This window comes from Carassius carassius, chromosome 18 (genome assembly GCF_963082965.1).
Source record: "Carassius carassius chromosome 18, fCarCar2.1, whole genome shotgun sequence".
Classification (NCBI taxonomy): domain Eukaryota; kingdom Metazoa; phylum Chordata; class Actinopteri; order Cypriniformes; family Cyprinidae; genus Carassius; species Carassius carassius.
In genome coordinates, this window is record NC_081772.1 from 9,743,541 (window position 1) to 9,766,337 (window position 22,797).

General features: G+C 39.1%; 3 protein-coding genes across 6 annotated transcripts; 2 read left to right on the plus strand and 1 right to left on the minus strand.

Moving 5' to 3' along the window:
• Positions 1-173: 173 nt before the first annotated feature.
• si:dkey-51e6.1 lies at positions 174-3,249 on the minus strand. Its single transcript, XM_059498502.1, has 3 exons — positions 3,034-3,249; positions 2,500-2,624; positions 174-1,031 (listed from the first exon to the last, which is right to left on the minus strand). Exons 1-3 carry the CDS (start codon positions 3,173-3,175, stop codon positions 951-953), a joined length of 348 nt encoding a protein of 115 aa, XP_059354485.1. The 5' UTR covers positions 3,176-3,249; the 3' UTR covers positions 174-950.
• Positions 3,250-5,574: 2,325 nt separating this feature from the next.
• On the plus strand, positions 5,575-12,892 carry LOC132092327 (E-selectin-like). 4 transcript variants are annotated; one of them, XM_059498503.1, is made up of 22 exons: positions 5,576-6,003; positions 6,547-6,657; positions 6,750-6,941; positions 7,024-7,215; positions 7,340-7,531; positions 7,617-7,808; positions 7,934-8,125; positions 8,208-8,399; positions 8,524-8,715; positions 8,814-9,005; positions 9,130-9,321; positions 9,407-9,598; positions 9,724-9,915; positions 10,014-10,205; positions 10,330-10,521; positions 10,602-10,793; positions 10,919-11,110; positions 11,224-11,400; positions 11,523-11,708; positions 11,808-11,930; positions 12,036-12,057; positions 12,189-12,892. In XM_059498503.1, exons 1-22 carry the CDS (start codon positions 5,673-5,675, stop codon positions 12,247-12,249), a joined length of 3,891 nt encoding a protein of 1,296 aa, XP_059354486.1. In that variant the 5' UTR covers positions 5,576-5,672; the 3' UTR covers positions 12,250-12,892. The 4 variants fall into 4 exon arrangements, with proteins under 4 accessions (XP_059354487.1, XP_059354489.1, XP_059354486.1 ...); XM_059498504.1 differs by lacking the exons at positions 11,224-11,400; positions 11,523-11,708 and having other exon boundaries at positions 5,575-6,003; XM_059498505.1 differs by lacking the exons at positions 7,617-7,808; positions 7,934-8,125 and having other exon boundaries at positions 5,577-6,003.
• Positions 12,893-18,309: 5,417 nt separating this feature from the next.
• Positions 18,310-22,768, plus strand: LOC132091706 (L-selectin-like). The gene is made up of 8 exons (XM_059497840.1): positions 18,310-18,372; positions 20,382-20,718; positions 20,898-21,002; positions 21,382-21,576; positions 21,673-21,852; positions 22,381-22,470; positions 22,583-22,598; positions 22,702-22,768. The coding sequence occupies exons 1-8, from the start codon at positions 18,310-18,312 to the stop codon at positions 22,766-22,768; spliced, it is 1,053 nt and encodes a 350-aa protein (XP_059353823.1).
• The last annotated feature ends 29 nt before the right edge of the window (positions 22,769-22,797 follow it).

Consider the following 22,797-nt stretch of genomic DNA (forward strand, 5'->3'; position numbering starts at 1 on the left):
CTTTTCATTGTTCAGCCTTACTACATTGTTTTTTTTTTATAAATAAAAATAATGCTTACCTTGAATTCAAATTAATTACTACTAAAGCTGTGGCATTGCCACTGTATAATGCTATCAAACCTTTTTTCCTTTTTGAGAAGGCCTATGCTAAAAATCAAGACACTTGGCACTGGCACCTTTCAGGATAATTTTATTTGAACAATGAATACAGTACTTATTGTAAAAATAGTATCTTTTGCTGTGTAAGCTCTCTCATTTAACCTCTTAATGGAAATAGACAATGAGGGTCATATTCAGGGTCTTACGGTAGGCTAGAGGAAACTGGTAAAGGCTTTAACTTAAGAAACAGGATGGAAAAATCACTTAAGTTCAAAACACAAGCCATCTGTAAAATAAGATCCATATTAAGTTAGCTATTTAAATAACATTAAATTTTGCATATTCACTATAATTATATAAATGTAAACCTTTACACAATAATAAGCCTTTTCAATTTAATTGTAATAGTGAAAACATAGTGACTGGTTCAGTTAAATGTTTTCTTACCAAATATGGATCCATAAAAATGTGTATGTTTGAATCTCAATGGCAAATTTCTTAATGAAGTCCATTATCATGTTTATTATACATACCATTAATCATACAGACACTCTGTTATCTGTTCCTGATCTCTAACACAGACACATTCCATGATGGAGACAGGAAACTGGAATTGTTTATCACTCTGTAAAACACACGCAGAGTTCCTGTGCAAGTGTGTCGCTATCAAGGTCAGCCATCTAACCTCAACTTTGACACTGCTGACAGATCAGAGAACATTTATTTACCATCTCATCAGCCTAATTTTTTATCCAAATGAAAATAAGGGATAGCTGAAGTGTTATCAAATTGTTTACTTTCACAAAATATTAATGTCCTATAATTTTATTTAAAGTGATCACATTAGTATTTTATTCCATAATGATTTCATAGTCTTTGAAGACAGATTTGAGCTTTTCCACTGTGACAGCATGGTCAGCCTTCCCGTATCCCTAGAAAAAGAAAAGATAAGTCTCTTTAAAAGCAAACTTTGACTGAAACCACCAAGAACATCCCTAACATTTATTTCTTAACACACAAATATTCATGCTCAAAATTGTGCACTTATTTTAATGCTGTTCTCTTTACATACCAAGTCTATTTTAAACATATTGAAGGCCTTCCTTATAATTAAGAGATGTGATCTGATCTCTTATGTAATTATTATTGATTTAAAGAAAGATAACTACAAACCCGATTCCAAATAAGTTGGGACACTGTACAAAATGTGAGTAACAAAAAAAGGAATGGAATAAATTTACAAATCTCATAAACTTATATTTTATTTACAATAGAATATAGATAACATATCAAATGTTAAAAGTGAGACATTTTGAAATGGCATGCCAAATATTGGCTCATTTTGGATTTCATGAGAGTTACACATTCTAAAAAAGTTGGGACAGGTAGCAATAAGGGGCGGAAAAGTTAAATGTACATATAAGGAACAGCTGGAGGACCAATTTGCAACTCATTAGGTCATTGGCAACATGATTGTGTATAAAAAGAACCTCTCAGAGTGGCATTGTCTCCAAGAAGTCAAGATGGGCAGAAGATCATCAATTCCTCCAATGCTGTGGTGAAAAATAGTGGAGCAATATCAGAAAGGAGTACCTCAGAGTAAAAATGCAAAGAGTTTGAAGTTATCATCTACAGTGCATAATATTATCCAAAGATTCAGAGAATCTGGTGCCCTTAAAAGGCACTGCATCCCATACAGGAATGTTACTGTAATGGAAATCACAACATGGTCTCAGGAATACTTCCAAAAAACACAGTCGGTGAACACAATCCACTGTGCCAGTTGCCGGCTAAAACTCTATAGGTCAAAAAAGCCATATCTAAACAATCCCGAAACGCAGGCGTTTATCTCTGAGCCAATTTGAAGTTATTTTTGGAAAACTGGGACACCATGTCATCTGGACTAAAGAGGACAAGGATAACCCAAGTTGTTATCAGCGCTCGTTCAGAACCCTGTATCTTTGATGGTGTGTGTGGCATGGGCAGCTTACACATCTGGAAAGGCACCATCAATGCTGAAAGGTGTATCCAAGTTCTAGAACAACATATGCTTAGAAGGATTCAGACTTTTTTAAGATGTGTTTATGCCATGAAGTTTTAAATTCAACTTATTTTTCCCTCACAACGATACATTTTTCTGCGTTTAAATGGTTGACGTCATCTGTTGTATTCTGAATAAAATAATGAAATTTGAAACTTCCACATCACTGCATTGTTTTTATTCACAATTTGTACAGTGTCCCAACTTTTTTGGAATCGAGTTTGTATCTGTATAGCTGGCCCACTTCTATCTTTTGTGCCTCTATGAAACCGTATTTGTTGCAGCTGTTAATGTAACTCCTGCTAAAACCTTATTTTGTTACAATATTAAGTGGTTTTAATAAAGGTTAAGGGTGTTACCGTAGACTCTCCAAACACCCTAAGTTTCTTTTCTGTGTTGTTGTGCTCAATCTTGCCGCCACCAAGACAACTACACTCCAGTCCCAAGGCCTCCATAGCAGGATTCAATTTTTCAAATATGTGATCTGAATAAAAAAGTGATTTAGTGAGAAGGATAAATGTGGAAAAATGAACCACTCCATAAATACCCATGATAATATTTATTTTGAGTTTCAGTCTTGTCAAGATTTTGTATTCCAACTAAACATTACTATATATACATACAGCTAGTACTAAATCTTCACATTTTAGTATCTCAATCAAGCCACAAAATCAATGCAATGATAACTGTCAATCATTTTTACCAACGTTTTTGTTGACACGTTACTTTCCTACAAGATTTTTTTCCCTCAATGCCTATAAACAGTGAGGAACAGCATGGACGTTACCAGTTGATTTATAAATACTACTAAACTGAAGTTAATGATAAATATAACTCGCTGGCTTGCAGAGACAGACAGTCACGTTATTGCACTTGCAAGCGTGCACACTTACTGTGGTACTCCGCTGTTTTAGTTCCTCTCACGATCACTTTTTGCTCCGTTCCACCTTTAACCTTTATGTTCACTAATATGTATTTAAACTTTCCCTCTGGATCAATGTCGACGTCGGGGACTTTGCTAAGAGCGTCTGCCATTTTCTGTGGCAGCTACAGGAACCAGACCTTATACAGTCATCATCATCACGCACGCCGCCAGTATGCGATATCAGGATCAACAGACGCTACAAACCGGAAACACGTAATAAAAAAAGAACACGAAGAAAATATATAAACGGAAATTATAATGAATAAATGAATAAATATTGGTAAAAAACTTAAAGTAAAGAAAAATGCTTTGGATAAAGGTGGAGAAACTTTGAGTAAAATTTGAGAAAATTAATTAGAACAAAATAAAAATTCAGATATTATTTGTTGTTGTTATTATTATTATTATTATTATTATTATTATTATTATATGGTTCTTTATACAGTTTATGTCAAACTTGAAAAAAACTAACATTATTGTGTCATTGTGCCCGTTATCTCCCTCTCAGCACGCCTTCCTTTCTACAGACCTGCGGACTTTCCCTTTCAGTCCACCACAGAATAGCTAGCTACTGTAATGAATTATTAAAATAATAATTGCTGTACTACTTGTTATAGCAAATTTCATCTAAAGTCAAAAAATCTAATTAATGCCATGAAAGATGAAAGAAAGAGGATCGATTAGGAGTAATGCTGTGGACTATAAAATAGTTGTTTGTGTTTGTTTTGTGTGCCTTCTTTATTATATATGAAGGTTTTTAATCTTTGATTTGATAAATTTATCAACTATTGCTACTTTTCCATGTATAGATAAAATGTATAGATTTTATCGTTTAACCCTTATCCCAGACTTTCAATCATAAACTGAAATCTATCACGTGCCTAATATAATTGTAAAAAAGTTTATATATATATGGAAATAACGCTTCATAACACAAAGAAAATCCAAAGCACAATCAGTAACCATTTAAATTTTTATGGTGTGAAAACGTTTTGTTTTTACTTGCGATTGTCCTTCATCACTTCTGACATCTGACATAATTTCTATCAGATCCATTTTCCCCAAGTAAAAAAAAAAAACCATCAAGGTAAATATCACATATAGAAAAATTCTTATTTTGTACCTTTTCTGAAACATAGAAAGTGAACCTTTTTTCAAACATTCTTCAAATGTTATTTCCATCATCATCATTTCCATATGTCCGATTTTAATTCATTTATTCTGCTTCAAGCTCAGTTTAATATGCATGTGATAAATTGATTCACTCTGATCATTTAGGTGAATAATAATAATAATAATAACAAACAAAAGAATAGAAACTAATCATCCTTCACTGGAGATGTTTACGTATAACAGATTTGTTTCTAAATGGATATGATTTTATTTATACACACATTTATTATTATTCTATTCTCTTCTTTGCTCCCTAATTTTCCGGAGCCCTCATGGCAGCTATTTTCATAACACGGAAGCTGGTACAACTCTGTGTAAACATATTAAACGGAGTGGCATCAAAAAAGGGTCAAGGTCATACAGAAATCAAGCTGCAAAAACTCAAAATTCAAAACGAGAAACCTCTGGGGATCTTAAGTACAAAAACAGCTTTAAAACTAATGAAAAAGGCCAGATAGTTTTATTATTGAACAAACTGGTTCATACAATGCTTCCTTTCGGGGGTGGGTGTTCCTTGTAACACTTTATAATAAGTTATTATTATTATTACTTTTGTATAATATCAGTTTGTGGAATTAATTCATTGTCTTAAATTTGTACAGTGTATTTTTTAATGGCATTTACTATAAAGAGTAGCAAAAGTCATCATTAATTGTATTTCAATGTAATTGGAAAGATACAGTAAAGACGCCAATGGAATAATTGCTGGCAACAATTCCTAATGATTCCCCTCTTGAAATAAATTGTAACTAATTTCATGAACTTCTTATTTCTATTTCTGAATATACTTTAAAAATATCCTGACGTCATGATATGGCCATATCAGCACCAAAAGCTCTATAATATTTCCTGAGAGGTTCCTTCCTTACAAACTAATGACTTCAGAGTGTAAAAAAAAAGATGTTTCCTCCTTGATTAGTGTTAGAGAGGGGTATTTCCAGAGAATTCCATTGCTTTTACTGGCTGATGTCACAAGTGAATCCAGGAAAGGAAGTCCTAGACCATAGCTGAGCTCCTATATAAATGCCCAAAACTGTGATTATCTGACCAGTTTCTTAAATCAGAACCATCATATTAGAGTATAGAGTATAGAGACGACCATTAACAGGACCATTTCATATCTGTACATCATTAACAATGGTACGTAAAGTATTTAAAATATGCATTTCTATAATTTTAGTATCAATAAATATTATGTTCATTCAATTGATATAATTCTTTAATTTTGCAGGGCATCTTCTACAAAGTACCATTGCAATTTTCTGTTTCCCTTGTCCTTATTTCTTCAGGTAAGATCCATAATAGTGTATAAACTATACTGAGTAAATGCAACCTGTAAACATAGTTCACTCAAAGTTGTAATGGTTTAATTCTGCAGTGTTAAACATATGGAGAGGCGCTGAAGGCTGGTCATACCATTCCTCAACATTAACTATGAACTGGGAATCTGCCAGACGCTGGTGCAAGCAGAATTACACCGACATGGTAGCCATCCAGAACAAAGATGAAATTTATCACCTCAACAGTATCCTTCCAAAAGTCAATGGATATTACTGGATTGGCATTCGCAAAATTAATGGCATTTGGACCTGGGTGGGAACTAATAAGATGCTTACCAAGGAAGCTGAGAACTGGGCGGAGAAGGAGCCCAATAATGGAAGGAATAATGAAGATTGTGTGGAAATATACATTAAAAGAGGGAAAGATGAAGGCAAATGGAATGATGAATCCTGCTTAAAGAAGAAGACTGCACTGTGCTACACAGGTAGGTTTTCTTTATGTGGCAAGGGACCCCTATACAGGGGAGAAAAACTTTCCAAGGACCATCTCATAATTATAACAGTGATTAAGAATAATGCTTACTACAATTTGTATTCTCAGATGCCAAGTAAATTCCAGATCTCTTTTGATTTTTCAGTTTTAATGGTTAAATTAAAAAATCAAAACGCATGTCTTACATTATATGATTTCATTAACTGAAATCACAAAAACATACAATTTAACAACAATTCATTAACTTTTATTTAATAACTCATCGTTTACATTTATACCAAACAGAGTGGTACAGAGCTTTACTTTTAATATCCTTCTACTTTTCATTTATTTATTCAAGGTTTGCCAAATTCCGTGACATTCTGCATCACAGTCAATTCCATTTTTATGACCACATTTTCCCCATTGGGGAAAGTACACATTATTTTGCAGACCCCCTGGCTATGTTTAGCGGACCCCACTTTGACAGCCCCTGTTGTAAGGTGAATGAAAAATGAATTCATCAATCAGCAATTATAAATTTTTTCTTATTCAGCATCCTGCAAAGACAACTCCTGTGTCAGTGGCCAAGGAGAGTGTGTTGAAACCATAAACAGCCATAAATGTGCATGCCTTGGGGGTTTCTATGGAGACCGATGTGAACATGGTGGGCAGTGTTTCTCTAGATATTGTTAATATATATATGTTGACAATGAAAGGTGTGAAATATAACCATTTTAGCTGTTTTCTGATTTTCAGTTGTAAAATGCAAATCAGAGGACATCCCCGCACCAGATAATGCTAGCATTAACTGCTCTCATCCTCATAAAGACTTCTCATATGACTCTGAATGTGTATACTCCTGTGAGGAGGGTTATGAACTAAAGGGTTCCAATACAACAAGATGCACTTCTAGCACAGAGTGGTCAAATAAACCACCAACCTGTGAACGTGAGTTGAATTTACATTGTAAAATGAACATGACACATTTGACCAGATGCTTTTTAAAAACACTATGACATTTTTTTTGCAGTTGTTCAATGTCCAGAGCTGACCAAACCACAGGGAGGCCAAATGCAATGCCACCATCCCATGGGCCAGTTCAGCTACCAATCTACCTGTGAGTTTATGTGTAAAGAAGGACACACGCTGCGAAACTCCATCTCTTCAACACTGTTCTGTGGGGCAACGGGACACTGGAATGATTCACAACCCACTTGTGAAAGTAAGTAGAATCAGGATTTACTAAGGAAAACACTTTTAAAAGTATTTCAGCAAAAGTTCTGCTCTTTACTCTTTAAAATCTCTGCTCTTGGAGTTTTATGATTATCCCCTTTTCTGTTTTTCAGTTGTAAAATGCAAACAAGAGGACATCACCCCACCAGATCATGCTAGCGTCCAGTGCTCCCATCCTCATGAAGGCTTCCCATATGACTCTCAATGTGAATATTTCTGTGAGGAGGGTTATGAATTAAAGGGTTCCAGAACGACAAGATGCACTTCTAGCACAGAGTGGTCAAACAAATCACCAACATGTGAACGTGAGTTGAATTTACAGTCCATTGTAAACTGAACATGATACATTTGACCAGATGTTTTTTAAAACACTTTGATATTTTTTTGCAGCTGTCCAGTGTCCAGAGCTGACCAAACCACAGGAAGGCCAAATACAGTGTTACCATCCCATGGGCCAGTTCAGCTACCAATCTACCTGTGAGTTTATGTGTAAAGAAGGACACATGCTACGAGACTCCAGCTCTTCAACCCTGTTCTGTGGGGCAACGGGACACTGGAATGATACACAACCCTCTTGTGAAAGTAAGACGTGTCTGAATTTACTTATAAAAACTTCTATTACAGTAATTCAACAGTAGTTCTGTTCATGACTCTTTAACATATCTGTTCTTGGAGTGTCATGATTATCCCCCTATTCTGTTTTTCAGTTGTAAAATGCAAACAAGAGGACATCACCGCACCAGATCATGCTAGCGTCCAGTGCTCCCATCCTCATGAAGGCTTCCCATATGACTCTGAATGTGTATACTCCTGTGAGGATGGTTATGAACTACAGGGTTCCAATACGACAAGATGCACTTCTAGCACAGAGTGGTCAAAGAAACCACCAGCATGTGAACGTGAGTTGAATTTACATTGTAAAATGAACATGACACATTTGACCAGATGCTTTTTAAAAACACTTTGACATTTTTTTTGCAGTTGTTAAATGTCCAGAGCTGACCAAACCACAGGAAGGCATAATGCAGTGCCAAGATCCCATGGGCCAGTTCAGCTACCAATCTACCTGTGAGTTTATGTGTAATGAGGGACACACGCTGCGAAACTCCAGCTCTTCAACACTGTTCTGTGGGGCAACGGGACACTGGAATGATACACAACCCACTTGTGAAAGTAAGTAGAATCAGGATTTACTGAGGAAAACACTTTTGAAAGTATTTCAGCAAAAGTTCTGCTCTTTACTCTTTAAAATCTCTGCTCTTGGAGTTTTATGATTATCCCCTTTTCTGTTTTTCAGTTATAAAATGCAAACAAGAGGACATCACCCCACCAGATCATGCTAGCGTCCAGTGCTCCCATCCTTATAAAGACTTCTCATATGACTCTCAATGTGAATATTTCTGTGATGAGGGTTATGAATTAAAGGGTTCCAGAACGACAAGATGCACTTTTAGCACAGAGTGGTCAAACAAACCACCAACATGTGAACGTGAGTTAAATTTATTCTGAGAAATGTTTATAGATGCTGTTCAAATCTGCTTAAATTATTCATGCGTTCCTTTGACATGTCTGTAAATTGTTTTGCAGTTGTTCAATGTCCAGAGCTGACCAAACCACAGGAAGGCATAATGCAGTGCCAAGATCCCATGGGCCAGTTCAGCTACCAATCTACCTGTGAGTTTATGTGTAATGAGGGACACACGCTGCGAAACTCCAGCTCTTCAACACTGTTCTGTGGGGCAACGGGACACTGGAATGATTCACAACCCACTTGTGAAAGTAAGTAGAATCAGGATTTACTGAGGAAAACACTTTTGAAAGTATTTCAGCAAAAGTTCTGCTCTTTACTCTTTAAAATCTCTGCTCTTGGAGTTTTATGATTATCCCCTTTTCTGTTTTTCAGTTGTAAAATGCAAACAAGAGGACATCACCCCACCAGATCATGCTAGCGTCCAGTGCTCCCATCCTCATGAAGGCTTCCCATATGACTCTCAATGTGAATATTTCTGTGAGGAGGGTTATGAATTAAAGGGTTCCAGAACGACAAGATGCACTTCTAGCACAGAGTGGTCAAACAAATCACCAACATGTGAACGTGAGTTGAATTTACAGTCCATTGTAAACTGAACATGATACATTTGACCAGATGTTTTTTAAAACACTTTGATATTTTTTTGCAGCTGTCCAGTGTCCAGAGCTGACCAAACCACAGGAAGGCCAAATACAGTGTTACCATCCCATGGGCCAGTTCAGCTACCAATCTACCTGTGAGTTTATGTGTAAAGAAGGACACATGCTACGAGACTCCAGCTCTTCAACCCTGTTCTGTGGGGCAACGGGACACTGGAATGATACACAACCCTCTTGTGAAAGTAAGACGTGTCTGAATTTACTTATAAAAACTTCTATTACAGTAATTCAACAGTAGTTCTGTTCATGACTCTTTAACATATCTGTTCTTGGAGTGTCATGATTATCCCCCTATTCTGTTTTTCAGTTGTAAAATGCAAACAAGAGGACATCACCGCACCAGATCATGCTAGCGTCCAGTGCTCCCATCCTCATGAAGGCTTCCCATATGACTCTGAATGTGAATATTTCTGTGAAGAGGGTTATGAACTAAAGGGTTCCAATACGACAAGATGCACTTCTAGCACAGAGTGGTCAAACAAACCACCAACATGTGAACGTGAGTTAAATTTATTCTGAGAAATGTTTATAGATGCTGTTCAAATCTGCTTAAATTATTCATGCGTTCCTTTGACATGTCTGTAAATTGTTTTGTAGTTGTTCAATGTCCAGAGCTGACCAAACCACAGGAAGGCATAATGCAGTGCCAAGATCCCATATGCCAGTTCAGCTACCAATCTACCTGTGAGTTTATGTGTAATGAGGGACACACGCTGCGAAACTCCAGCTCTTCAACACTGTTCTGTGGGGCAACGGGACACTGGAATGATTCACAACCCACTTGTGAAAGTAAGAAGAATCAGGATTTACTAAGGAAAATACTTTTGAAAGTATTTCAGCAAAAGTTCTGCTCTTTACTCTTTAAAATCTCTGCTCTTGGAGTTTTATGAATATCCCCTTTTCTGTTTTTCAGTTGTAAAATGCAAACAAGAGGACATCACCCCACCAGATCATGCTAGCGTCCAGTGCTCCCATCCTCATAAAGACTTCTCATATGACTCTCAATGTGTATACTCCTGTGAGGAGGGTTATGAACTAAAGGGTTCCAATACAACAAGATGCACTTCTAGCACAGAGTGGTCAAACAAACCACCAAGATGTGAACGTGAGATGAATTTACATTGTAAAATGAACATGACACATTTGACCAGATGCACTTTAAAAACACTTTGACATTTTTTGCAGTTGTTAAATGTCCAGATCTGACCAAACCACAGGAAGGCCAAATACAGTGTTACCATCCCATGGGCCAGTTCAGCTACCAATCTACCTGTGAGTTTATGTGTAAAGAAGGACACATGCTACGAGACTCCAGCTCTTCAACCCTGTTCTGTGGGGCAACGGGACACTGGAATGATACACAACCCTCTTGTGAAAGTAAGACGTGTCTGAATTTACTTATAAAAACTTCTATTACAGTAATTCAACAGTAGTTCTGTTCATGACTCTTTAACATATCTGTTCTTGGAGTGTCATGATTATCCCCCTATTCTGTTTTTCAGTTGTAAAATGCAAACAAGAGGACATCCCCGCACCAGATCATGCTAGGGTCCAGTGCTCTCATCCTCATAAAGACTTCTCATATGACTCTGAATGTGTATACTCCTGTGAGGAGGGTTATGAACTAAAGGGTTCCAGTACAACAAGATGCACTTCTAGCACAGAGTGGTCAAACAAACCACCAACCTGTGAATGTGAGTAGCATTTATTTTGTGCAAACAAAAAGACATCTGATTACAATTGCTCCTTGGAAAAACTCTTATGAAAACTCTCTGATCTGTTCACAAATTTTCCCGTTTCCTCCCAGTTATTCACTGCCCAGCCCTTGACAGTCCTGTCAATGGAGAGCTGAACTGCACCTCCAGCTTTAATTACGGGAGCAAATGCAGCTTTAGCTGTGTTGAAGGATTCCAGCTCCTGGGAGCTTCAGAGATCAGCTGTTCAAAAACAGCAAAGTGGAGTCAGGAACCATCTCGCTGTGAGGGTAATCAACAAACTTTTACCACATTTATGGATTTACAGGTTAATTTAATGTGAGTTTTTGTATTTCGAAAAATAAGTACAGCTAATTTTACCTTTGTTTTTGTTTTTTTTTCAAATCCATAGCAATGGTCTGCCCACAACTTCATGAGCCTATTAATGGGCATATGAACTGCTCATCTGAAGAGCCCACCTTTGGCACCGTCTGCATCTTCAGCTGTCATGAAGGCCACCAACTCAAAGACCACAGTAACAAGATCGTGATGTGCAACTACAATGGGAGCTGGTCAGGGGAAGTGGCAGTGTGTCAAGGTAAACAGCTGATACAGTGTTTGTGGGATACAGATGTAATTTTGTTGATGAAATGAGAAAAGCCGTCTACAGCTCATTTCCTTTTATTTGCATTTTCAGCTTCTCCTGATCCCTCTCCATCGCTCTTCGAAGTGACAGAAGTGACTCTTGGGGTTGCAGGTGCTATCGGTGGCTCCAGTCTGGGCTTAGTTCTCTGGATACTGAAGAGACTGAGGAGAAAAGGTGAACCAAACAGTCTACTGATTTTGTGAATACGTTCTTCCATAAAATTCTTGAATAATGTATTGAAATGAATTAAAATGCTAAATTATGTTGTTGTTTTTTCAGCTAGCAATTTTGACCTAAACAGGTAAGATATGTCTTATTTTGCAGTTATGTGTTTCTCAAATAATTACTGTCATTATTTATCACTTTTAGGTTTATATATACAAGACAAGACTATATCTTGTTTAACTCTCCTTTTATCTATTTAATTTTTAGTACCTCGGATACTGAGGATCCACCACAGTTTTATAAGAACAGTGTTGACAGTCTCATATAGAACAAAATACCATCAAATAGCAGACAGTATATACGGTGAGCATATATTCCTCATGCACACAGACAGGCCAGTGTGTGTGTAATGATGGCAATGTAATTTATCTGGAATAATGGAACAATTCATTGAAAAACTGAATTAAACTTTATTTTTCACAGGACTCACAACTGCCTCGTTGAAATAAAAATGTATGTCATCACAAATGATTTGAGACACTTGGATATTTTTAAACTTTGAGGGGCATTATCAGTTACTAGGCAACAGTAACTGAATGTAATTTCTACTTCCCAACGGAAGCGTTAATTATTTACTTGACTGAACATATTGTTCTGTAGCCTACTATTTAAATGTCCTATTTTTATGTTATTAATATACACATTTCTTGTACTATTTATTGTTCCTAAACCCTATTGGTCCTATTAAACTATTTTAACATGTAAACCAATAAAGTGTGACATTTATGACATCATGACTTGGTGTTTGAATGCATTTTCCACTTTCAGATGAGCATCTGAAACTTAAAAAAAAAGCATATATTTTTCAACATCAAAGCATAAATGAACATTTACTGTAACTGGTCATTCCATTTGTAGAATCATTAGCTCTAAATTTGAACCTTAACCCCTAAATAAAAGCTGGAAGTGAAGTCTTTCCTCACTTGTAAAATCTATTAGCATTTTTATTGCAGTGAAAGGTTTTGTTTAAATAACCCATCAATAACCTAGTATCCGGTGAATGTCCATTAATAACACAGTATCCGGTGATTGTCCATCCTTGAAGCTGCACGTAATCAGGGAGTTAGCTTTTTCAGAAACACCTTTCAGAGATTATAACGTCTTTTGAATAATTAATGCCATAAATTACACTCATATTCTTTCTTAAAATTATATTGAGTGTGGTCTGATGTTGTTTGAATATCAAAATCATCTATTCATTATATGCCTCTCAGCACCATTCTCTTTATGCAAGAGGTGATTTCATGAAATTATAAAAGAACATAATCGTTAACCAGCAATTTCCAAATAGTGTCATTCTTGCCGAGGAGGTTGTTACAATGTTTATTATGTCAATGCTGTGTAGAAACATGCTTCCCTTTCATAGGTCACTTCGATGCTGCGGTGACGTCACCACATATGGGAACACCTTCGGTGTGACGAATGTCTGAAGCCCTATACCAACCCGCCAATCTTATTGGCCAAATAGCGCGTGGCACCGCCCAGCATGCGTAAGCATATATATACCTGGTGCCGCGCGCCATTTACCTCAGATTTCCTTCCTTCAGTACGAAGCGAATCTTCTGTGTCCTATTATCTCGCGTTCTCAGCGATCATCTACGAACAGTATACTCCTCTTCGCGGACGCGATGAGTCAACGAAAGGTAGGAGCCGTATGATGGGTTATCACGAGGAGGCACTTATGAGAGGTTCGTTGCAGCCTCTCTACAGGTTCTCTCCTTGATAGCCTATGGCTAGAGTAAAATATGCATACACTTTCCCTGTGCACTAACGCCAATAGGAAGTATCCGCGCTCTGGAGTGTATTTCTTAAGTCGCCTCGTGTCTAACCCCCACCTTTTCGCTTCTGCGGTCGCCGAGGCCCCGCACGAGGTGTTGGTTAGGGGCGATATGTGCGGCTTGACTATGAATACAGTGATGCACTGGAGTTCCATGTGCTCGCTCTCCCCCACTCGAGCGCGTTAATCAACAGTTTTGCTCTTCAAATGGTGGATTACGGCTCACACAGCCGCCGCGTTTTCGCTAGCGGCTTGGCCCGATGTTATCTTGTTGGATTGAATCCTGCCGTGGATACGCTTCAGGATTATATACAACGAAACGCAGCGAGTTTGACGCACACGCTTTTCTTCATGTTAATATGCCAGGGACTATGCCCTTCACTGAGAGTGCTGTTAGACTGCTAATGCACATCTACCCTCTCACTGCAGTCCCCATACTCTAACTTTGACTGTCTCGCAGCAAGGGCACCTCGAGCGTCATTGAACTGAGCTATCATTCGCGCGCCCCCTCAGACACTCTGCCCAATCCAGTCTTCAGAGTTTCAGGGATGGCGCGGAGGCTGGCAAAGATGGCCAGCGTATGACGGTTCACACAGCCGCTGCGTTCTCGCTAGCGGCGTGGCCCGATGTTTATCTTGTTGTATTAAATCCTGCCGTGGATACGCTTCAGGATTATACACAACGAAACGCCTTTGAGTTTGATGCATGCGTTTCCTTCATGTTCTCTAACATAGACTGTCTCGCAGCAAAGGCACCTCGAGCGTCATTGAACTAAGCTCTCATTCGCGCGCCCCCTCAGACACTCTGCATAATCCAGCCTTCAGAGTTTGAGGGACGGTGCGGAGGCTGGCAAAGATGGCCAGCGTATGACGGTTCACACAGCCGCCGGGTTCTCGCTAGCGGCGTGGCCCGATGTTTATCTTGTTGGATTATATCCTGCCGTGGATACGCTTCAGGATTATACACAACGAAACGCAGCGAGTTTGATGCATGCGTTTTCCTTCATGTTCTCTAACATTGACTGTCTCGCAGCAAAGGCACCTCGAGCGCCATTGAACTAAGCTCTCATTCGCGCGCCCCCTCAGACACTCTGCATAATCCAGCCTTCAGAGTTTGAGGGACGGCGCGGAGGCTGGCAAAGATGGCCAGCGTATGACGGTTCACACAGCTGCCGCGTTCTCGCTAGCAGCGTGGCCCAATGTTTATCTTGTTGGATTAAATCCTGCCGTGGATACGCTTCAGGATTATACACAATGAAACGCAGCGAGTTTGACGCTTGCGTTTTCCTTAATGTTTGCCAGGGACTGTGCCCTCCACCAGAGAGTGCTGTTGGATTGCTATGCACATCTAACCCTCTCACTGCAGTCCCCACACTCTACATTGTCTGCCTCGCAGCAGACGGTGCTTCGAGCAGCATTGGATTGAGCTGTAATGCCAAACGTTCCCTCAGACACTCTGCGCAATCCAGCTTTCAGAATTCGAGGGGCGATTCAAGGGTCCTGCACAGACGACCCATTTATGACGGCTGGCACAGCCGCCGTTTTTCGCTAGCGGCAAAGCCCGATGTTCAATCTGTTGGCCTAATTCCTGTCGTGGACACGTTTCAGGATTATACACAATGAGACGCAACGGCTCTTATACATACACTTCCCCTGTGCACGAACGCCACGGGCTTTTCGTGCCCGTACATTTTAACATGTATGACAGCGTTGCAAGGAAGCGGAAATTTTGAGACTGCTAGTATGGTCTCGGGCCGTGTGTGAACGCTTGCCCGACATTTCTCTATGGGTGTTATGCACGATTTGTCACGGATACACCATTCAGTTTCAATAAGGCCCGCCTCCTTCCCGCAGAATTCTTTCCACGGTGGCGAAGCCGATGGAAATAGCGGTGCTGCGACAGGAGATGTCAACTCTGCTGAGCAAAGGGGCTATAGTGGAAGTACACCCCTCTCAGATGGAGGCGGGGGGGTTTTTTACAGCCGTCATTTTGTGGTAAAAAAAAAAAAAAAAAAACACGGCAGATTACGACCCATTCTGGATTTACACCATCTGAATCTTGCACTCAGGCTGAGGAAATTCAAGATTTTAATGATCATCAGGAGACTCAGGAAGTTCCTCAGATTCGCTTTAGAGAGCAAAGCGTATCAGTACTTCTCAAAGTGCATGGATGGATCTCTGGCCCCGTTGCGGCCCTAGGGCGTTCGTGTTTGAACTATTTTAGGCGATTGGCTGGTGTTTAGCGCAATCGCAGACTCAAGCACACTCTCATGGGGATCTTGTGCTGAATCATTTAACAGCCTGGGCTTACGCATGGAATGTTTCACCCCGTTGTCTCCGCATCGGACGATTCCGGTGACACGGCGATGTGTGATGTCGCTAAAACTATGTATGTCAACCGAATTCTCCTGACCGGAGTCCGGCTGGGGATTTGCGCTTCCCGAGAGACTGTCATGACGGATGCGTCTTTGACCGACTGGGGAGCTGTTTGTCAAGGGAGTTGGCACATAAACAGGTTGGAATTACTGGCTGTTTTTCTGGCTCTCCAGTATTTCTCGAATCTGCTGATCGGCCGTCATGGGCTGCTCAGATCAGACAACACAGCGGTTGTGTCATACCTGAATCATCAGAGAGGATTATGCTCTCGCCCCCTGTGCAGGCTGGCGAAACATGTTCTTTGATTTCAGAACTAAATTCTATCGATCCGAGCTGTTCATGTCCCCGGACGTTGGACTTTGGAGCGAATTTGCTATCCAGGCAGACTCTGGAGCAAGCGGAGTGGGGATTGCACCCCCAAACGGTGAGTCTCCTATGGCAGATTTTCGGGGAAGCGAAGTGGAATTGTTTGCGTCAAACACGACTACGCATTACCCGCTTTGGTTCTCCCTATGCCCTCCAGCACCCCTGGGCTTGGATGCATTAGCCCACAACTGGCCCAGGACCAGTTTGTATGCGTTTTTCCCCAATCTGTCTGATTTCGGGGGTATTATGCAGAATACGGGTGGACAGGGTGGAACAGCTGCTGCTGGTGGCTCCGCGGTGGCACACACACAGCCGTGGTTTGTGGATCTGATCAATCTGTTAGCGGGCTCTCCATGGGAGATTCCCCCTCAGACAGGATTTATTATCACAAGCACAGGGACTGATTTGGCACCCGAGGCCAGATCTATGGAATCTGTGGGCGTGGCCTCTGAGCGGAGTGAGTTCATATGTCCCGGTCTTTCTGCTGAAACTACCGAGACTATACTGAATTCTAGAGCAGCTTCTACGAGAAGCTTATATGCTTTCAAGTGGAGACTGTTTACGGCCTGGTGTGAAACTCATAATATGGATCCAGTTTACTGCCCAGTGGCGTCAGTACTGGAGTTCCTTCAGAAACGTTTTTCGGATGGAGTGACACCAGCTACCCTAAGGTTTACGTGGCAGCTATTCAGCTTACCACGAATATATAAATGGTGCCTCAGTGGGCCGTCATCCACTGTTTCTCGTTCATACAGGGTGTGCGACGGCTTAGGCCTTTCCGCCCCGTGCGGGTTCCTTCATGGTTTTTCCATTGTGTTGCATGGTTTATCAGGGCATCTGTTGAGCCCTTGGAATTTGTTCCGGATAAATCCTGACTTTTATAGCACAGATTCTGTGGAAGTGTTGTTGCGACCAAGGCCTAATTATGTCCCTAGGTCGCATCTATCCCTTTCGCTTTCAGCAGGTGGTCCTGGAGGCTTTTTCTCCTGCTGCGGCGGAGTCTGGGGATCTAAGTCTTTGCCCTGTGAGAGCGTTAAAGACACTTGTGGATCGTACTGCCCCATGGCGTGAGTCTGACCAGCTGTTTGTCTGTTTTGGACATAAGAATAAGGCCATGCAGTTACGAAACAGTGCATGCCCCATTGGCTGGTGGAGGCTATTTCCTTGGCCTATGAGGTGCGCGGGCTCGCTTCGCCCTTAGGAGTAAAAGGTCATTCCACAAGAGCAGTGGCTTATTCTCAAGCCTTTCTCAGTGGATCTTCTATGGATGATATCTGTGCTGCGGCAGGCTGGTCCTCACCGAGCACTTTTATCAGGTCTTACAGTCTGGATGTGAGGATTGCTCCTGGCTCCCGGGTTCTCTCCGCTTGAGCAGATGCTTCCTTGGATCCAAGCTATCAGGTACGTCAGGCGTGATGGTATAGCGTTCCCATACGTGGTGACGTCACCGCAGCATCGAAGTGACCTATGAAAGGGAACATCTCGGTTACGTATGTAACCTTGGTTCCCTGAATAGGGAACGAGATGCTGCGGTTCTGGCCGTGCCATACCTTGATAGCTTTCTTCTTCTTCTTGAAATCTGAGGTAAATGGCGCGCGGCACCAGGTATATATATGCTTACGCATGCTGGGTGGTGCCACGAGCTATTTGGCCAATAAGATTGGCGGGATGGTATAGGGCTTCAGACATTCGTCACACCGAAGGTGTTCCCATACGTGGTGACGTCACCGCAGCATCTCGTTCCCTATTCAGGGAACCAAGGTTACATACGTAACTGAGATGTTCTATTGAATGCTTATGACTGATATCAATGGTGGGAACCCCCACTCTGCTAAGTTTTCACTTTTCAAAGCAAAATTGTTTTTATTTATCTGTTTTATTTTCAGTTGTTTCCAGTTAGTAATTTTAGTGCTTCAACTTTTACAGTACTGAATGCAGCTGCTAAGACATTGTTTCTCATTTTTGTTTAGTTTTTGATTTTCGCCTACTATTTCTATTTTATTATATATCAGATTTATTTGAATTAGCAAATGTTTTTAAATATTTTCAGTTAACAATAATAACCATAGTCAGGATTGACTTAGAAAAGCTGTTATGAATGTAGTTTAGATCGGCTCTTTGGTATCTGAAGCTAAGTAAATGGATTTAATCATGGTGCCGTTTTTTGTTTTTCAGTTGTAAAATGTGAACAGGCGGACAAAATCACTAGATCATGTGCACTCATTCTCATAAAGATTTCTCATATGGCCATCTGTGTAAATATTCCTTTGAGAAAGTTATGATCCAACACAGGTTTATAAGAAGTTTGACAGTTTCATAGAGAGAAGAGTATCTCATCTGCACGTTGTTATTCTTCTCACTATTTACCGGCTAATGAAATGGAAGTCTCACCCATAGACTTACTTCCATGTTGAGGAAAAAGGTGGATAGTTTATTCCAGATAAGACCATTTTACTTTTTAAAATGTGAAAGTGGCTGAACGTTTCCCTAGAGAACACCTTTATTTGTTGGCTGGGGTTGATTGCATTGAAGTTGCCTAAATATTAATTTTAGACCATCAAAAATGGCCCAGGGTGAGCACAGAGTGAATGTTTTCCTTCAAAACCTTAATTTCTCTTTGGCTAAAGAAAGAAAGATCTTGGATGGCCTGGGGATGAGTAAATAATCAGGAATTTTTCATTTTACTCCATAAAACTACTTTAATTAAGTAGAATTGAACCAGTAAAGTCTGACTTTAACTATGTCATGGGTGTTTCAACGCATTTTCCATTTTCATGAGTGCCTAAAACTTAAAAAGCATAAACGTATCATTTTCAACAACAATGTATAAATAAATAGTCAGTGTAACTTATCTTTCCATTTGTAGAATGATGAGCAGTATGTTTGAGTCTTAACATCTAAAAGCTGGGAATGAAGTCACTGTTCTCTTCCTTTATCTTTCATCACCTTTAAGTGCATAAAGCCATTAGCATTGTGAATGCAGTGAAAGGTTTTGTTTAAATAACCCAGGTCATGTTCATCTGGACGTATCCTGTGACTGTGTCATTCCCTGAAGCTGCGTATAAGGTAGTTTACATTTTTTTTATAGATTTTTAGTGGGTTATAATTTTCAGAAATACCATTCAGAGGTTAGAGTGTCTTTTGAATGATCCTTTCCATTTATTAGACACATTTTATTATTTGTATTCTTTTTTTTAGTATTTGATAAGTGTGGTGTGGTTGGTGTATGATACCATAAATCATCTAATCATTATATGCATCTCAGCACCATTCTATTTGTGCAAGACAGAATCTCACCAAAAGTTAAAAGAACATATGAAAGATAAGCAATTTCCAAAAAGTGGCATTCTTTCCCAATTTTGTTACATAATGTTTATTTTTTTTGGAACCTGTGAAGAAACATCCTGCAATTAAATGCTACTGACTGATATATATGGTGGAAAACCCAACTTTGACCACAGTTTTCAGAGCAAAAGAGGCGTGAGAACAGACTGTTGAAATGCTACTACAACTGCGATGAATATTCTACTAACGGCAAGTGATTTAGTCGAAAGGAGACAAAAAAGAAGCATGGTATGCATCTATTAAGTAACTTTGCATTGCATTGAACATTTTAGGTTCAATACAAACCTTTTAAAAATATACTGCCATTATATAAATAATAATAGTATCTGTTTATATGGGCAATTAAGTGGCTGTTTTTATTGTTTAGACTAGATGTGTTGTGTATACAGATGTTTTGATACATCTTTGGTTGATATTGGGTAAGTGAATACTACATTCATCATCCTTCCAGAATAGAATAAATTTGAGAAATACATTTAACTTTTGATGTCCAACATTTTAGTGAGTGTTGAAGGATGGACGTATCACTGGAACGAGAGCGAGACAATGACCTGGAATGAGACAAGGAAGTGGTGTCAAACAGAATACACAGACGTTGTGATGGTCCACAATGAAAATGTAACACGTTTCCTTGAAAAAAATTTGCCTGAAAAATCTTCGTCTCCTTACTACTGGATTGGAATGAAAAAAATCAATGACATTTGGACGTGGGCTGCCAATGGACAGAGTGTGGACTATGGAAACTGGGCACCCAATGAACCCAACAACAACAAGGCAGATGAGAACTGTGTGGAATTATACACCAACACAAACAATAAAGGAAAGTGGAATGATGACAGCTGTGAACATAAAAAGCATCCTATATGCCAAAAAGGTAAGAAGATGGAGATGAAAGACGTTCTACGTGTTCAATTAGTTTAATAATTTTCAGATAGAACACATATTTTAATCTAATAGAGATGTTTCTGAGAGAGAACATTTGTGTGTTTTAAATAGTCCAGAAAGGATGTTATAAAGGCTGTTTTATAAATCTGTGTAAATTCTTTCCTGCAGCACAGTGTCCAAACAATTGCACTGATAGACAGTACTGCGTAGAACAAGTCAACGACTTCACCTGTGTGTGTAAAACAGGTTTCTCTGGGCCAGTGTGTGAAACAGGTCAGAATAAACACTTCAACAGAAGTTAAATATATTATAATTTAATAGCAGTTCTCAGCCGGTGGCTCACGACCCGGGTCTGTTCTGATAGGGTCAGGGAAAAAACGATGTTTAATGGACAAAGTTATATATAATCCTGGATGTACTGTATTATTTAATGATAATCTTTACTTAAAATAATATTTCACCCAAAAAATGAACATTTGCTGTAAATGTACTCACCCTCAGACGATCCAAGATGTGGATGAACCGTTTCTTCATCAGATGAGTAAATTTGGATCTTCATCGGATGAGTAAATCTTCAGCAAATTTTTCAATATTGGGTGAACTACTCCTTTAAGACGTTTCTTGATCATGCAGTCTTTTTCTCTCTCTCCAGTCGTTTCATGTGAACCACTCTCTGCACCACCACACGGCTGGATGCAATGCTCCGGTCTGTATGGGAATCATTCCCTCAACTCAAATTGTACATTTTCTTGTGCTGGTGGTTATAAACTGAATGGTAAAGCTGAGCTCAAATGCAATTCCTCCGGTGCATGGAACGCACCACCACCTTCATGTGCAGGTGCAATATGTATGTCAAAGTTATGATTCTGTGTTTACATCAAAATGTCTTTTATTATGTAAATATATGCATGGAAGATTAAGTTTTAACGTTTTTCTGTTGTAGCAGAGTGTTTTCCCATTCTTTTGTTTGGTGGTGGATTGCTGAACTGCACTGAAGGACATGACAGCATCAGATCTGCCTGTAGAGTACAGTGTCCACCTGGTCACCTGCTGCTGGGTTTTGCTGAGTTCACCTGCAGAGCTGATGGCACATGGGAGTCTTCCTTTCCACTAATGTGTGCAAGTGAGGAGTTTGCTTTTTTAGTTGTGTGCGACAGATATTGAATATAATGAGAGCAGCATACTGTATAATAATAGTGGGTAATAATGAGGGTGTTTCATTTGTATTATTTAGATTTGTTTAAATAATAAAAAAATATTTTAATTTGAATTTGGTTCATTTTTTAGAAACCATATACAATACATATTCTGGGAACTATAATATTTATAATGTTACTATATACCACTAAGCTGCTATGTTATTTGAACTCCATCGGAGTATGCTGTCATATTTAACAAATGCATATATTTAGAATAGAATATAATGTCTGTGATTGAACATATTGAGGAGCATTATCCATATTTGAACCCCATGGTTAAATTTAAAAATAAATCAATTTATTTATTAGGCTATTTTTAAATGGGAGAATTGTACAGGATAAGAAAAAGCAGTTTATACAAAACAACATAGACATAGCAATATTATCATTTTAAATGTAAATATTTTGTCAAGAAAATTTATTTTTTTATATGTTGTTATATCTTTCCTCAGGTTATGTCCATTTTCTAATTGCTCTTTTAGCATCTGTTGTCATCTCTGTGTTTTGTGGCTGTTTATTTTGTTGCTCCAACTGCAGAAGGAGTGAGTATACTGTGGATCTTTGAAGAGTGTATCAAATATCAAACAATTAATTGCAAAGATATAGGTCTCTCTCTCTCTATATATATATATATATCTTGTTTATTTTTTGTAGGTAAAAAGGCAGTGAGGTAAAAAAATTTAATTGTTAAATTAAGTTTTCTAGCCAGTTTCATTTATTGTATTGTAGATGGACAGGTCACAGAAATCTTATTCCTCCATGTTTTCTTGCAGAACTCGACCAGAAACAGTGAATCCAGCATTTGAAGCAGAACTCACACCACTAGAGGGCCCTCTCTAAACTGAGTCTGACTCAAACTTTTTCTTTTT